The sequence below is a fragment of the Sinocyclocheilus grahami genome, unplaced genomic scaffold (genome assembly GCF_001515645.1).
Source record: "Sinocyclocheilus grahami isolate Dianchi unplaced genomic scaffold, SAMN03320097.WGS_v1.1 scaffold641.1, whole genome shotgun sequence".
NCBI lineage: Eukaryota > Metazoa > Chordata > Actinopteri > Cypriniformes > Cyprinidae > Sinocyclocheilus > Sinocyclocheilus grahami.
In genome coordinates, this window is record NW_015505820.1 from 367,026 (window position 1) to 384,932 (window position 17,907).

A 17,907-nucleotide genomic window follows, 5' to 3' on the forward strand; every position below is an offset into this window, starting at 1 on the left:
GTCATTGTGTGCATGTGACAACAATATCACAAATTCTCCACAAATGTGGCTTGTATGGGAGGGTTGCAAGAAAAAGGCCACTTCTCAAGAAAGGCCACATGCAGTCATGACTGAGCTTTGCCAAAAACACACCTTAAAGATTCTGAGGCAATTGAGACTAAAACTGAATTATTTGGCCTCAACACCAAACAATTTATATGGCTGAAATCCAATACAGCTCACCATCCAAATGCACCATTCCTACAGTAAAGCATGGTGGTAATATCCTGTTATGGGGGTGTTTCTGGCAAAATACCATCAAATTGTTTAGGAAAATCTGCTGTCCTCTACCAGAAAGTCGTCAATGAGAAGAAGGTTTACTTTCAAACATGACAATGACCCAAAGCACACAGCAAAACTGACCACTCAGTGGTTGAAGGAGAAAAAGGTGAATGTTCTTGCATGAGCCCAGACTTAAACCCAATTGGAAATCTGTGGAATGATTTGAAGACTGCAGTCCACAAGCGGTCACCATGAAATTGAACTGAATTTGAGCAGTTCTGCAAATATTGCAAAGTCTAGATGTGCAAAGTTAGTAGAGACAAATCCCAACAGACTAAAGACTGGAATTAAAGCAAAAGGTAGTTCAACAAAACACTGACACAAGGATCCTTTTTCCAACTCAGTGATTCTGTTTTTTTATTTATTTTAAATTTTTCTGGTATATTGGTGTTTAATCTTTCACTTGGATGTTGTAAGTTGCACTGAGTAAATACAGCTGGATAAAACAAATACTGTGCCCGTCTTTAAAATGTGCAAAGCAACAAAATGTGATTATTTTAAAGGGGGTGATTTTCTATGACTACTGTATATAGTTTCACAAAGAGCTCAAAAGAAAACAAAGTTTAGTCGTTTTTAAAGCTTTTATATATATTAAAGCTTATTTATATGTTTATAGTTAAATTAATTTAAATGCAAAGTTTAATATTAATTGTCAGTTCATACAAATAAGTAATTATAATTTGTATAATATAGATAATAGAATAAATAATTAACAGCAAAAGAAGGGCGAAGTTCTCTCACTGTAAACTGGGAACTCACATCTGATTGGTCCAGTTTGGGTTTTCGATCTCTAACCCAGAATGAAACCTACTCCGGAGCAGGGTATGCTGCAGTGTAAGTTACGAAACCTGCTCAAAACCAACCCAACATTTTGAGCCTGAAAGCTCAGAGTTTGCTCAAACTAAATGCGAACTTACCTGGGTAAAAAAACGAAACTGGCTTTGTCCAACAGGCCTCAAGTCAGAATTTATTTGATATAGTAAAAACAGTAATATTGTGTCAAATATTGCAACTGTTTTCTATTTGAATACATTTTAAAATGTAATTTATTCCTTTGATGGGTAAAAAAATAAAATTTTTAGCATCCTTCAGTCATCAGTATCATATGATTCTTCCAAAATCATTCTAATATGCTGATTTGGTGCTCAAGAAACATCACTATTATTAATTTTGAAAAAAGTTGTGTTGCTTAAATTGTTTTGTGGAAACCCTGATACATTTTTCTTCGATGAATAGGAAGTTTTAAAAAAACAGCATTTATTTAAAATAGAATTCTTTTGTTACATTATTAATGTCTTTACTGTCACTTTTTATTTTTTGATTTGCAATTTAATGCATTCTTGCTGAAAAAAGTATTAATTTCTAAAATAAAATAAAAATAAAGTACTGACCAAGCTTTTGAATGGTAGTATAAATAAGTTAAAAACAATTAAAATGACATTAGTTTTTAAAAATTAGTAATTGTAAAAAAATTGTCATATGACAGCACAAGCACAACACAAAAACAAAACAAAAAAGCAACAAAAAAAGACATGACATTTAAACATTTTAATGTAATGTAGCATAGCTTAAAGATAAAGATTATCACTATTTAAAATATTATTGAACTAACATGATTTAATTAAACTAATATTGAATAGTTTAACATATATATTGGCACATCATATATATGCAAATCTGGCAGTTTGTTTTATTTTAAATGTGCTGCCTGCCAAAGGGCTATTTTGAGCACGCATTTTGCATTGCAGATTTGCACAGCATGTAGCAGCAACAGCGTATCTCTTTTTTAACTATTGGATACATAAATATTTTTGCAGGTTTGTCATGTGTTAAAACATGCACTTAAACTTGCCCAATATTTAATTGATTCTTGACTCTTCTGTTCGCCTGCAGATAATATTTGTGGTGATTCTTCTCCAGAGTAACCTGGAATGTTTAGATCCTCTTCTTATTCCCATTCTGTCTCTGTACATGGGAGCTCTGGTGCGGTTCACTATCGTGGGACTGGGCTACTACTGTAACGTCCATGACAACATTCCTGAATCAAGTAGCCTCGAACTGGGGGTATGTTTACCAAAAAGATTTTTGCAGACAGATCAGAAAGTTGCTTCCTATATTCAGACTACTTTTGGTCACTTCCAGGGCGATGTCACCGTAAGGAAGATGCTTAGTTTCTGGTGGCCGCTTGCCCTCATTTTGGCCACACAGCGCATCAGCAGGCCCATTGTCAATCTGTTTGTCTCTCGGGACCTCAAAGGCAGCGCCGCATCAACTGAAGTGAGTACTGATGAATGATAGTATGCACTACAACACACAGCAGCCAGTTCTAACCAAATTGTGTTTGTTTGCTAGGCGGTAGCAGTACTCACAGCAACATATCCGGTTGGTCATATGCCCTACGGATGGTTAACAGAACTGCGTGCCATCTATCCAGCTTTCGATAAGGTAGGTGAAGGTTTTGACTAGCAACTGCATAGCAGCACCCTGGCAACCATCATGAATGTCACAGCATGTTTTTTACAGACAAAAAAACAACTCATTTAAAAATGTAGGTCCTATCCAACTTCTTAATGTATATTATTGTCTTTTGTTGTTTGGTAAGAGATTTATGTAAGACCTTAGTAACTTTTATTTGTTTGGTTTGTCCTGAGGCTTTGGAATGTTTTTTAGTCAACACCCTATGACTAGTTTTCACAATAAGATGTTTCGTCCTGCAGATAATTATGTACCATTCAAATACCTACAACTCTCAGACTAACATGTGCCTGATTCAGCATGTTTAGGTTTTGCCCCTTTCTGATTAGAGACCAATATCAGCTTTCTGTTGTATAAGAGGCATTAGGTTTTAACTTTTTGATTGTGTGTTGGTGAGATTGAGTGAAAGATTTAGGTTGGGCAGAACTTGTTTTGTATCGTCTAAATTATGTTTTTGCTGTCACTAGCACTCAATGTTCTCCTGGTAGACAAGAAAGATAACAACATGGTTTTCATTGTTGATGCACATAGTTGTGTAGTGGGTGTGAACACATCTTTCTTGCTTTCGATGGTTTGATGGATGGTGCCGAATTAGTATGATTTAAGTATGCATTGAATGTATTATATTGTCTTATTTTTTAATGAAATCTTTTCAAAAATGTTTTTTTTCCACACAAGCATAATGGCTTAGCTTTATTATTTTAACCTGTATCATTTGGAAGATAAATAATAGTGTCTATACTTCTTTTTTTTTTTTAACAGAATAACCCTACTAATAAGTTAGCCAGTGGTCTGACGGTCACCAAATCACATATCCAGAGGTTCACGCTTTGCTCTTTTCTCCTCTCCTTAACGGTAAGATCTAATAATCATTAAATTAGACATTAATATATACAGTGTATATATATATGTACACACACACACACACACACACATATATATATACATATGTATATATGTATGTATTATGTACATGAATTGATTAAAAATGACAGTAAAGACATTTATAATGTTAAAAAAGATTTCTATTTCAAATAAATGCTGTTATTTTGAACATTCTATTCATCAAAGTATCCTGAAAATTTTTTTTATGGATTCCACAAAAAATATATTAAGGAGTACAGCAGTTTCAACAATGGTATTAATAAGGAATAAGTTACACTTTAATCTGTATTTAAAATAAATTATTTTAAATTGTAATATCATTATTATTACTGTTTTCACTGTATTTTTGATTGACTATATGCAGCCTTGGTGCGCATAAGATAATTTTTTCAAAAACATTAAAAAGCCTTACCTCAGACTTTTAGATGGTAGTGGTCAAGATAAATCATGAACATGCTGTTTAGCTTTATGTATAGTAGCATGTCACACCGCAGGACTTGTCAGCTGTTTCATGTTAAGTATTTATAACTACCCTTTTACATTTATTCATTTACATCCCTCCTGATGTAACAACCATATCACTCCTGCAAAGAGGGCTTTTACAAAGATACATAACAGCTACAAGTGTATGCACTACTTGCTTTATGTAAGCACTATATAGGATCAATCGATCAATCAGATTTACCCTATTATACTTGTTTTGTGGAAACCCTGATACATTTTTCTTCGATGAATAGGAAGTTTTAAAAAAACAGCATTTATTTAAAATAGAATTCTTTTGTTACATTATTAATGTCTTTACTGTCACTTTTTATTTTTTGATTTGCAATTTAATGCATTCTTGCTGAAAAAAGTATTAATTTCTAAAATAAAATAAAAATAAAGTACTGACCAAGCTTTTGAATGGTAGTATAAATAAGTTAAAAACAATTAAAATGACATTAGTTTTTAAAAATTAGTAATTGTAAAAAAATTGTCATATGACAGCACAAGCACAACACAAAAACAAAACAAAAAAGCAACAAAAAAAGACATGACATTTAAACATTTTAATGTAATGTAGCATAGCTTAAAGATAAAGATTATCACTATTTAAAATATTATTGAACTAACATGATTTAATTAAACTAATATTGAATAGTTTAACATATATATTGGCACATCATATATATGCAAATCTGGCAGTTTGTTTTATTTTAAATGTGCTGCCTGCCAAAGGGCTATTTTGAGCACGCATTTTGCATTGCAGATTTGCACAGCATGTAGCAGCAACAGCGTATCTCTTTTTTAACTATTGGATACATAAATATTTTTGCAGGTTTGTCATGTGTTAAAACATGCACTTAAACTTGCCCAATATTTAATTGATTCTTGACTCTTCTGTTCGCCTGCAGATAATATTTGTGGTGATTCTTCTCCAGAGTAACCTGGAATGTTTAGATCCTCTTCTTATTCCCATTCTGTCTCTGTACATGGGAGCTCTGGTGCGGTTCACTATCGTGGGACTGGGCTACTACTGTAACGTCCATGACAACATTCCTGAATCAAGTAGCCTCGAACTGGGGGTATGTTTACCAAAAAGATTTTTGCAGACAGATCAGAAAGTTGCTTCCTATATTCAGACTACTTTTGGTCACTTCCAGGGCGATGTCACCGTAAGGAAGATGCTTAGTTTCTGGTGGCCGCTTGCCCTCATTTTGGCCACACAGCGCATCAGCAGGCCCATTGTCAATCTGTTTGTCTCTCGGGACCTCAAAGGCAGCGCCGCATCAACTGAAGTGAGTACTGATGAATGATAGTATGCACTACAACACACAGCAGCCAGTTCTAACCAAATTGTGTTTGTTTGCTAGGCGGTAGCAGTACTCACAGCAACATATCCGGTTGGTCATATGCCCTACGGATGGTTAACAGAACTGCGTGCCATCTATCCAGCTTTCGATAAGGTAGGTGAAGGTTTTGACTAGCAACTGCATAGCAGCACCCTGGCAACCATCATGAATGTCACAGCATGTTTTTTACAGACAAAAAAACAACTCATTTAAAAATGTAGGTCCTATCCAACTTCTTAATGTATATTATTGTCTTTTGTTGTTTGGTAAGAGATTTATGTAAGACCTTAGTAACTTTTATTTGTTTGGTTTGTCCTGAGGCTTTGGAATGTTTTTTAGTCAACACCCTATGACTAGTTTTCACAATAAGATGTTTCGTCCTGCAGATAATTATGTACCATTCAAATACCTACAACTCTCAGACTAACATGTGCCTGATTCAGCATGTTTAGGTTTTGCCCCTTTCTGATTAGAGACCAATATCAGCTTTCTGTTGTATAAGAGGCATTAGGTTTTAACTTTTTGATTGTGTGTTGGTGAGATTGAGTGAAAGATTTAGGTTGGGCAGAACTTGTTTTGTATCGTCTAAATTATGTTTTTGCTGTCACTAGCACTCAATGTTCTCCTGGTAGACAAGAAAGATAACAACATGGTTTTCATTGTTGATGCACATAGTTGTGTAGTGGGTGTGAACACATCTTTCTTGCTTTCGATGGTTTGATGGATGGTGCCGAATTAGTATGATTTAAGTATGCATTGAATGTATTATATTGTCTTATTTTTTAATGAAATCTTTTCAAAAATGTTTTTTTTCCACACAAGCATAATGGCTTAGCTTTATTATTTTAACCTGTATCATTTGGAAGATAAATAATAGTGTCTATACTTCTTTTTTTTTTTTAACAGAATAACCCTACTAATAAGTTAGCCAGTGGTCTGACGGTCACCAAATCACATATCCAGAGGTTCACGCTTTGCTCTTTTCTCCTCTCCTTAACGGTAAGATCTAATAATCATTAAATTAGACATTAATATACAGTGTATATATATATGTACACACACACACACACACACACACATATATATACATATGTATATATGTATGTATTATGTACATGAATTGATTAAAAATGACAGTAAAGACATTTATAATGTTAAAAAAGATTTCTATTTCAAATAAATGCTGTTATTTTGAACATTCTATTAATCAAAGTATCCTGAAATTTTTTTTTTTATGGATTCCACAAAAAATATATTAAGGAGTACAGCAGTTTCAACAATGGTATTAATAAGGAATAAGTTACACTTTAATCTGTATTTAAAATAAATTATTTTAAATTGTAATATCATTATTATTACTGTTTTCACTGTATTTTTGATTGACTATATGCAGCCTTGGTGCGCATAAGATAATTTTTTCAAAAACATTAAAAAGCCTTACCTCAGACTTTTAGATGGTAGTGGTCAAGATAAATCATGAACATGCTGTTTAGCTTTATGTATAGTAGCATGTCACACCGCAGGACTTGTCAGCTGTTTCATGTTAAGTATTTATAACTACCCTTTTACATTTATTCATTTACATCCCTCCTGATGTAACAACCATATCACTCCTGCAGTATCATGGCACAGTTGTCACTGCTTAAAAAAAGGGTTCGTGCGCTTGCGCGTGCCTCAAAAGAGGGCTTACAATGACTTACAAAGATACATAACAGCTACAAGTGTATGCACTACTTGCTTTATGTAAGCACTATATAGGATCAATCACTATACAGGATTTACCCTATTATACTTTATCGACACGAATTGATAGGTGAAACAACAAACAGCCACCCACAAATAGTCTAGAAACAAAGCATCAGGCTGTCTTTGAGTTCACATGAACAACGGTTAAAGTTACTCGTCGTCAGGGGGCAGAAGAATACCATAATTCCTCCGTTCAGTTAGGCCTAAGACATCGAGAGTCACGCAGACCTATAACAACCCAGCCACAACACATAATTGCAAATAACATGCCTTACCTTAACACAGAATCGCCCACAGAGTCCAACGTTTATATTTTTTCTACGAATCTTTGAGTTAACATGTACTAAACATGAGTGGAATTTGCACCCCCACACCTTGATGCTCATGACAAGAACAGCATGTATAGTTATCTTTATTGACGTGAATTAGGTTTAAATCGCCATCATGCATGAATGAATGATATTTTTGCAATTTTACACGTAATAATCCACGATGATCACATTGCACAAAACTGAAATTGCATGTCAAAATAGCACATTGTCAATATTTTTTGAGACCCCCCCAAATTTCATAAATCACGTTTTCAGGGGAGCCCGTGTCTTATTAAGGGGAGCCAAGCTCCCCCTAGCTCCCCCGTAGTTCGCACCCTGACCACCAGGGTTGTTGGAAAGCAGATGTCAGGCATATGGTGAAGGTTTCACTTTATCAAGGACAAAAAATTATGTAAAATCTAAATTATTATTATTTTTTTAAGATCCATGTTGGAAACAGACAAACAATTCTCCGAAAAAAAGAAACTAACAAGCTTGTTTGGACGGGTTGCAGTTTTTACCATTTGTTTTTGATTTCTGTCACATGATTTGTAGGTGTGTGTTGTGTAATTATGGATTAGAGGAATGAAAAACATTTTAATTAAGAAAAACATGTGGGTAGATCTTACACACCCACTTTTCTGAATGGAGATGTAACACCTGTGCCACCAGTGAAGATGTCTCAAAACAGCCTGAAGATCTTTGGCAGCTTTCCTGCTTCTTGTTTCATAATGATAGTGGAGAAAACAACAGATCAAATAATCTTGCAGAGAATATTTTTTAACAAACCATGCAACAATCAAAGTAATTGCATAAAAGTTATTTTTATTTTATTTTGAAGTGGGAGAGAAATACAAAAATGTTGCTGCTTCAATTGCACAGGTCTACAGGAATTCCTAGATTATCTTGAATTCCCATAAAGGACAATAGCTACAAAAAAGCTCTTTGATATTAAAACTGCAAACTCATAATGTTTGCAGTTTGTCTTTATAGCCCGGGTTGAGCATGCATTGATGTGCTGGTCCTTGTTACAGTACACATTTCATTGTTTTTGACAGTGCAGAAACATCCATCCACACATCCATCGTCAAGCATATGGCCTTTAACTTGGTCAGATGTGGAGGATCTTTCCCTGTAAACAGGCATGCCAGGCCTTTGTCAGACTCTATTCTGCCAGAAAAGAGGAATGTCCGTAGGTAGGGCGTCAAGCAGGCTTAGCGTGAGACAATTACATAATCTAGTTTTGCTGGAATGTGAAGTGTCTCATAACAAAGACACAGTCAAAACTGACTGGCACATCCAAGATTAAGGATAATGAAGTAGTGAAACTAAATGTACACTAGATATACTAGACGTAATGCATATGATGGTGCACATTATTATTTCGTTAGTGGCACTACAATAGGTTCACTTTGATAATATTAGATATGCATTGCTATTCAAAAGTTTGAAATCAGTGTTTTATTTATTTATTTATTTTTACTTTTTTTCAGCAAGGATGCATTAAACTGATCAGAAATGACATAATTGACATTACTGTTACTTAAGCTCCAAATAAGCATATTATATATATGAAGATGTTTTCGGTTGGGGGTGCTGTGTGTGTCCGTGTTGGGTGAAGGGGGGGGCCAAAGTTTTTGCTTGGATGGGCATTTAAAAAAATCTGAAATTATTATCTCCTTGTATTAAAGTTAATCTTGTTCGCATTCTGTTTAGTTCATGTCTGATACCACACGCCAGCATCACGTGTTCATGAGGATTAGGCTAATCATCCCATATAGAAAACATCACAAGTAAAATTAATCATGTTTATAAAGATTATTATAGCCCACTTACAATTTACATTTCAGAGATCATTACAAATAAATTATTAAATGCTAAAATGGAATAAATTTAAATGAACAAACTTGCCGTTGCATTTGCAACCATATGAAAACAGGGGGTGCTGCAGCCCCCTCAGCACCCCTACTTCCCGGGTCCCTGCACACACATACAGTATATATTTTGAAAATATTTTCATGTATGTATTTATATTCATATCATTTATGTTATATATACATATTATATTTTTCTTAAATATATGCATGGATGTGTGTATTTATATATGCATAATAAATATACACAGTACACACACATGTATAATGTAAACAAAAACTTTTATTTTGGATTAATTAGCGATTTTTCGCTAATTAAGCGAATTTAGCGATTAATCATTGCCCAGCACTAATATATATATATATATATAATATATATATATATATAATAGATTTCACATTTTGACACAAAACTGCGAAATTAAGTAATTAGTGCACATGCCTGTGTCTGTTTTCCAGATGTGTTTCATTGTATTCTGGACCCCTCATGTTTCTGAACGCATCCTGGTAGATGTCATTGGGGTGGATGTGGCCTTCGCACAGCTCTGCATCATTCCACTGAGAGTCTTTTCCTTCTTCCCTGTGCCTGGTACCATAAAGTATTTTCTTTTATATTACTTTATATAATTTACAGTGCATTATATCTATGTGACCTTGTGTCTGTGTTGCTATCAGTTATAGTTCGAGCTCATCTGACTGGCTGGTTAATGACGTTGAAGAGAACTTGTGTTCTGGCACCTAGTTCAGTTCTGCGCATCGCTGTGCTCATCACCAGCCTTCTAGTGCTGCCTTACATGGGGTTAGTATACAGGAGGAATATACAAATATGCTAAATGCATCTCTTTTAAATATCATTGAATGTGCTTCTCTGCTCACTGTGTGATCTATGAAGTAATTAGCTCTCTTGCTGCCTCTGAATTTTTAGTGAGTCTAAAAATAAATCATTTCAAATCCCTGTCTGCATTTTGTGAATTAATTATGTCTCCGCTCCTCAGCTAATGCAGACTGCTGCAGAAACTTTTAATATAAGCTCAGAAAATTGTTCTTTAATGTTTTTTTTTATCATAGCAACACTGCGCTACAACTGTACAGCATTAAAATCAGTTGGTATTATTTTGAAATCACATTTATCATGTTGATGGTTTTGTATTTGGGCAGAGTGCATGGTGCCACACTGGGAGTGGGGTCTTTATTAGCAGGATTCGTGGGGGAGTCCACCATGGTCGCAGTGGCTGCCTGTTATGTATACCGAAAACAGGTGAGGAGCCATCGGACTGCAGAAGTCAACGATTCTGCAGAAATATTACAGCTAGTGTCCTATCTATCTTACTTTTCAGTGTGAAAGTAAGCTATTTTCTGTGAATGTGCAAGACTTCAGATTCATTAGGCTCTATACATAAATAACTAAGAATACAATGCTGTTTGCATGTTTATGATAATAAATCAGTTGGCAACATCAAGCAGCATAATGGACTCTTGTACAGCTAAAATATCTGGAAGCAGATGACACCAGATGCCTTACACATTCAAGTTAAAAATTCCAACGATATGTTTATATTTGTAACGTGGGGAGCGTGACAACGGAGTTGAGAATACAAATGCAGCTTTATTCAGAAGAGTTGTCAAAACAGGCAAGGTCAAACACCAGAAAACAGGAAAAATACAAGGCGAGACAAAAGAGTAATCCAATAAACAGGCAATGGTCAGGGTAGGCGGCAAACGAGCAAAAACACAGTAAACAGTCCAAGGTCAAAAAACAAGGCAAGGCAAGAACTAAGGAACACAAGAAAACACAGGAACTTGGAAACACTACAGGCTAGCAAAACTCAACGATGAGTGTGTGTATGAGTGCATCTTTTATAGTGTGAGATTAATAAGGTAACGAGACACAGGTGAAGGCAATCAGTGATGAGTCCGGCAAAGGATTATGGGAAATGTAGTCCCGGGTAGAGTGGAAAGAGTCAGGGGTGGATTGCCCTCTGGTGGAGTTCATGGGCACTCCAGCTGGAGATCGTGACAATATTTGAGTGTGAATTTTGCTATTCTCTTAATTCTAGAACAATCATTAAAACGGAATGACACTTTAGATTACACATATTCACTATTAACTAAGAGTTTTCCCTCAGTAAACTCCTAATTTGCTGCTTATTGATAGGAAGTAAGGTAGTTGTTGTTATACTTGTGTGTTTAGGGTTAAGGAATCTAGAATATGGTCATGCAGAATAAGGCTAATATGTTTTTTAAGTACTAATAAACAGCCAATATGCTAGTAATATGCATGCTAATAAGCAACTAGTTAATAGTGAATAGTGCTCCCTAATCTAAAGTGTTACTAAAACATACCTTTTGACTTTTAAACGTTTCGGATCTATTCTGCAATATTTATCAGTCTTACGGTCTGTTTTCAGAAGAAAACCCCAGAAGCAGAAATGGTTGTGGAGGACAACTCTTCCCCGATGAATGAAGTCACCTCCAGGACAGAGTTAGATGTCACTGAAGAGGCTGAGAATGAGCAGATGGAAACAGAAGATGAATGAATCTATGCATGGAAAGAAGAACAAGGGTGGAAGATACATGTTTTCCTTTCATTTGCTGTACAATGTTTTGGATTTTTGACGATGAGAGTCTAACTAGTACTAGTACTTTATCATTATATTATTATTTTTTCATTTCTACAATCTCGCCATTACCCCAGTCAGATTGATCGATACTTGTTTGGGGTAGGATGAGCAGATTTGCATGTCTACATAAAATGCACTCCTGCACTTTTTGCACTGAGGCATATTTACACAGATGTCTTCCAAAGTTCATGTTCTGCAGCCTGTAAACATGTTTGCCAAAATAGACCCTTACAATCAGAAAAAAATCCTTGGAGAAAGAATGCATCAAGAACGGGCTTGAAAGATGTTTTAATGAATGTACTGTTGTCTGACCTATTTACCCTGGGAATGTTTCCTCTTGCCTTGAGACGCACAATGAATAGTTACACTTTGAGTGTATTATAATTTGTTCAAGAGGAATTTATTTTACTGACTTGGGGCACAGACTAGATTTGATTGTATATGTCAGTTGCTTTATTTTTGTATTCACTGCACAAATTCAGGTTTTGTATACTATTTATTTGAGCGTTTGTGAATGCATGAAGAGATCATTTCTGATTAGATTTGATCTGATCCAATATTTTGTGCTGGGACCACTTTATAGAATCCAATTTTTTTCCAGATCTTAGAAATTTATGGTAGGCTTCGCTTTCAATGTCTGATTTGCAAATTACTAAATTGAATGTAGTTTTTGGCCGTTTTTAGGTCCTGTTTTAGGTGCTTATGTTACTCTGTGATTGTGGTCTAACTGAATGTCAGCACATACAAATAAACCAAGCACATATGAATGCATTATGGCTATTAAACAAATGTTGTGCTAAGCTGTTCTTTTTCGCATTTCTTGTGTTTTGTGCATATAAAAGTGAGAGGCTGAAGAGAGTCATAGAATAATTTATTCAAAAGATTTTGTCTTCCAGTTCTTGAAAAATTTGAATTATACATAATACTGTATAACATTGTATGTTTGGCAATAAAGTTAGTCAGTGTTAATCTGTCAGTCATAAATACAAAACTTCACATGACCAAAATAAAAAGTGCAAGTACTTTTGCTTCACTCCACAATGAGCAAAATATTAAGCTGTCTTGAACTCTTCTTGGCATCTATATCACCAGTTGTCTGCTAACGTGATTTATGCACATTATTGTTACATGTAAACATAACATGAGGGCACCAATAGTTATTCTGACTTCTAGAGTCTAAGTGCTCTAATTTAAAAACTGACAATATTGTGTGTAGAGCCTCATTTAAATATTATGGCAAAAACAAAATCTAAACCAGTACAGGAAACTTTTCCATTTCTATGTAACAATATTTAGAAAAATAACCCGACATATCTGACTGTATTTTGTTAAAAAAAAAAAATGCTTCAGATGTTTTATATTTTGAAACAACATAAATCTGAAGTGCAGTGAGTAGACCACTATCCCATTTCCTGTACTATACCCACAATACATTCTATTGAATGAAAAATTCTTTAAAATTCTTGTTGTAAACGCTTTAGTATTTTTTTTTATACTGACAATGTAAATCAACACAATTTCCAACAGTGCATAATACAAAAAAAGAACAGGATTAAAGTAAAAAGGCAGTAAGGGTTTACTTTCCCCCCCCCCCTTTCTTAACCAGTGTTAATCATCACAGCATCTCCTGATAGTCTGATGTTAGCTCTGTGGTTTATAATAAACTCTTCTCATATATTTAAGCTTTTTTTTTAGCAGTGTCAAGGCAAAAGTTTTAATTATGCTCACGTTTGCTCTAGTGACATTATATGGTGACCTCCTCTGTTTCTGCATGCAACGACTGGGCAATACACATGCAGTAAAGTTGTGTATGAAATACAAGTAATGCACATGTAAACGAATACGTGAACCGGATTGCTATGTTTACAGTTCATATAATCAGAACTTTAAGAATGTGAAATCGGACTGGATTCATTCTGACTGATGAAAATTGCATGTTAACATTCCTACTGTTAGCTTATAAACCTTAGTCTGGGTAGAAGCCATATGTTATCTGACGCAAACGAACAATCAGTACTCTTTCTCCATGTTACCTGCACCCAGGATCTAGCTGTTTATTTGTCAGCTAAAATCTACAGAATGACGCGCTTTGACACTTTTGACAGCTCCAGGGTTTTAAAGTCGACTTACATATGGTGTCTACCCTGACTGGAGTTATTACGAGTACAGAGGTCTCCTCACCAATAGAAAGCCTTCATCCTGCAGCCAGGTGGGCATATTTGTGCTGTTTGCCAGCACCTGATACAGTGTGGCTCGTAGGGCACAGTAGTTATCGCCTCTGACTCTCCTCAGACCGCTAAAGCTACGGGACATCTCACTGTAACCCTTAAACAAACACACTGAAGTAAGTCAGACTTCTTAAACAAGCACAGACATGTCAATCAAAATATCAATAGCATACTTTAAATACATTTCAGGAAAAAAATATCACAAAGTTAGTTAGGTCACCTTTCTGATGAGAGCGCTTTTGGTCGTGTTTCCCTTCCATTCTCTCTCACTGTAGGCCAGTATATCCACAGCTGGTGCTAAGCTACATCTGGTCTCTATACCAGGAACTAGACAAGAAGAAAAACAAATAATGGCAAATACCCAATGAGATGTTCATCTGGATGCAGAAAACCTTTGGACCTTTCACATTTTCACAATGATTTGATTGTCTGTTATACATTTCCCTAAAGGGATCATTTACCCAAGAATGAAATGTGACACATGCCGTATTTTGCAACTGTTTCTGTCACCGATGGACAGGGCCAGATTTACCTCTTTTCGTGACATAGGCAAAACACATTTTTGGGCCCCCCTTCCCTATTAATATAATAGGCCTAATATTACCACCCAAGCAAACAAAATTATTTCTTAATCAGTGGAAATGTTACAGTGTTTTCTATTGCAATAAGCACCTGCGTTCAGTCAATAAAAATCGAATGTAGCTCTAATTTGTTTGAGAACTCAGAAAGACCATTCCATTAATAGGCGCAGCGTACCACTTCGGGAGTTATTTCTCTAATAATTTTAAAGGCCAGGAGTCACAAACACACATCAAGACATTGTTCGAATGATTTGTTTCAAGATATTTGACATGTTTCTGTCCTGAAATGTGTTGAACAATTTTTTAAGCACCTCATCCCAAACCAAATTCCAAAACGTAATTTTAGAGCTAATAACAGAGGCTTGAGTCATTGATATGCAGGCTAATGCAGTTATTAGAGAGAGAGAGAGAGAGAAAGAGAGAGAGAGAGAGAGAGAGAGAGAGAGAGAGATTAAGCACGTGTGAATACCATGCGTCTGTGTGTCTCTCAGCAGTGTTCAGCAGCAGCGTCTATTAGTAGCGAATCTTTAAGTTAAACTGCTTCAAAAACCTCCCTACTGAGAAATGTCTGAGAAATGTCTTTTAGCTGCGAAACTATTTTATTGATAAATTCACAGGGCGCCGTTGACGACAAGTTTCTGTCAGCATGTGTGCGTGAGTGCATGTGTGTGCGTCTGTGAGAGACACAAAAAAACATTTTTTACCCTATTGTTTGTTATATTTATTTGCTCAATGTCTTCTGAGGTTTTGGTTCTTTTATTGTTGTAGATAGCATAGGCACGTGCCTAGAATGCCTAAGCGTAAATCCGGCTCTGCCGATGGAGTTTGGGTTCCTTGCCACTGTAGCCTTTTGGTTTGCTTAGATGAGGACACTAATTATTTGGCAATACTGTCGACTGAACTGAACTGAGCTAGACATTGACGTCACTGAATCAACGATGAACTTACTTTAACTGGAAAATTGACTGTTTAATCTTATTCTCTTTTTAGAGCTGCTTTACAGCAGAATTGAATTTTGTTTTCATTATTTAAAAAATATTTGACTGTTTAAGTAAAGCTGCTTTAGCACAATCTGTATTGTATAAAGCACTATATAAATAAAAGTGACTTGACTTGGAAAAGTAAACGATAGGGTTTGGTGAAAAACAAACCAAAATGTAATGCATTATATATGAAAATTCAGACCCTGGAAATACAATGCCTAGAAATCCCCCAAAAAATTATCTGTGAAGTATTAAACTTTGTTCATAGAATTGAATATCTCTGGACCAGAACTCCATTTGTCAGATGAGTCAGAATGACAGTTGACACGTGAACACAATGTGCTTTTTGTGGGCGAATAGAGTATTACGACTGCGTTATATGGAGAAGCCCATTTTTAAAAAAATATTTTTTGTGGTCCAAAAAAGAAAGAAGGGTATATGGCATTAGAATAACACCAGGGTGAATAAATGATGACTTCATTTTCATTTTCGGGTAAACTAACGAAAAAATCTTTGATACTTGTGAGCTCCAGCAGTGGTTTGAGTGGCTTGTTATTTCTGGCTCCCATTTCCATCTCCTCTGCTCCCAGATATAGGTCTGCACTCCTGTGGCATAAAGAGTAACTATCATGCATATGATTTCAAGTATGACGAGTAGTCTTGATGATCTAGCTGGAAGAGCTAAAACTGTTATATTAAAGTACAACATCCCAGATGATATAACGTTCGGGGGTTCAAACACACGCTCTCTGTTTAAGTCTAGATTAAAGACACATCTCTTTGGCCAAGCATTCAAATAATGCATCTCATAATCTTTTACTGCAGTTATATCTGATAAAATGCACATTATCTTTCTTTAGCTTGGGTTAAACAAATAAATTTTGCTTGGTTGGAACAGCAGCTATGCTAATTATGTCTCTATTTGTTTCAATAGAGTTCAGGGGTGTCCACTTTATTTCAGTGAAAGCAGCAGATGCCCCTGTCTTGCGTGCAGAGATCACAGTCCTGCTGGCGAAGGACGCGATAGAGCCGGTTCCTCCAGCCGATATGAGGACGGGGTTTTACAGCCCTTACTTCATTGTACCCAAGAAAGGCGGTGGGTTGAGACCCATCTTGGATCTGCGCGTCTTGAACCGGGCCCTTCACAGGCTCCCGTTCAAGATGCTCACGCAGAAATGCATCTTCAGGTGTATCCGTCCCCAAGATTGGTTCGCAGCGATCGACCTGAAGGACGTGTACTTCCATGTTTCGATCCTTCCGCGCTACACAGGCCATTCCTGCGGTTTGCGTTTGAGGGGCGGGCATACCAGTACAAGGTCCTACCCTTTGGGCTGTCCCTGTCGCCCCGTGTCTTCACAAAAGTTACGGAGGCAGCCCTTGTTCCCATAAGAGAACAGGGCATTCACATTCTCAACTACCTCGATGACTGGCTCATACTAGCTCAGTCTCAGGATCAGTTGTGCGAACACAGGGATTTGGTACTTTCACACATCAGCCTGTTGGGCCTTCGGGTCGACTGGGAAACGAGCAAACTCTCCCAACGCAGAGAATCTCTTTTCTCAGTATGGAGTTGGACTCGGTCGAACAGACAGCACGCCTCACGCAGGAACGTGCTCAGTCGGTGTTGAACTGCTTGAATACGTTCAAGAGCAGGATGTCGGTCCCACTGAAACAGTTTCAGAGGCTCCTGGGGCATATGAGACCGCTGCAGCACTTGCTCCATGGCCGAGTCCCGAGGTGGGCGTGGCAACGCAGCACCTTCCGGGTCCAAGTTAAACCGGCCTGCCGCCAATGGTTTGGGGACGTTTCGGAGCTGCTCAGGTAGACCCGTTTGCCTCTCCAGAAATCTCTCACTGCCAGTTGTTCTTCTCCCCGGCCGAGGGAACACTCGGCACGGATGCACTGGCACACAGCTGGCTGCGGGGCCTTCGCAAGTATGCGTTTCCCCCAGTGAGCCTTCTTGCACAGTTGCTGTGCAAGGACAGGGAGGACGAGGAGCAGGTCCTGTTGGTGGCACCCTATTGGCCTACCCGGACCTGGTTCCCGGAAC

At 36.6% G+C, this 17,907-nt stretch overlaps 2 protein-coding genes across 4 annotated transcripts in view; one reads left to right on the plus strand and one right to left on the minus strand.

Moving 5' to 3' along the window:
- Positions 1-13,656, plus strand: part of LOC107558333 (progressive ankylosis protein homolog B-like) — a 28,434-nt gene extending 14,778 nt beyond the window's left edge. Inside the window, exons 5-12 of one of the 3 annotated variants that reach the window (XM_016241985.1) lie at positions 2,215-2,385; positions 2,464-2,598; positions 2,674-2,766; positions 3,559-3,651; positions 9,904-10,033; positions 10,120-10,243; positions 10,603-10,702; positions 11,856-13,656. In XM_016241985.1, coding sequence (XP_016097471.1) covers positions 2,215-2,385; positions 2,464-2,598; positions 2,674-2,766; positions 3,559-3,651; positions 9,904-10,033; positions 10,120-10,243; positions 10,603-10,702; positions 11,856-11,981 — 972 coding nt within the window. In that variant the 3' untranslated portion in view covers positions 11,982-13,656. Of the gene's footprint in view, positions 1-2,214; positions 2,386-2,463; positions 2,599-2,673; positions 2,767-3,558; positions 3,652-9,903; positions 10,034-10,119; positions 10,244-10,602; positions 10,703-11,852 lie in introns of all 3 variants that reach the window. The other 2 variants (XM_016241984.1, XM_016241986.1) reach the window with 2 other exon arrangements.
- Positions 13,657-13,809: 153 nt separating this feature from the next.
- LOC107558323 (uncharacterized) overlaps positions 13,810-17,907 on the minus strand; it is a 19,700-nt gene continuing 15,602 nt past the window's right edge. The window contains exons 5-8 of the mRNA XM_016241977.1: positions 16,378-16,463; positions 14,514-14,620; positions 14,247-14,390; positions 13,810-13,845 (exon numbers count right to left, since the gene is read on the minus strand). Of these exons, the coding sequence (XP_016097463.1) occupies positions 13,810-13,845; positions 14,247-14,390; positions 14,514-14,620; positions 16,378-16,463 (373 nt within the window). The remainder of the gene's footprint in view (positions 13,846-14,246; positions 14,391-14,513; positions 14,621-16,377; positions 16,464-17,907) is intronic.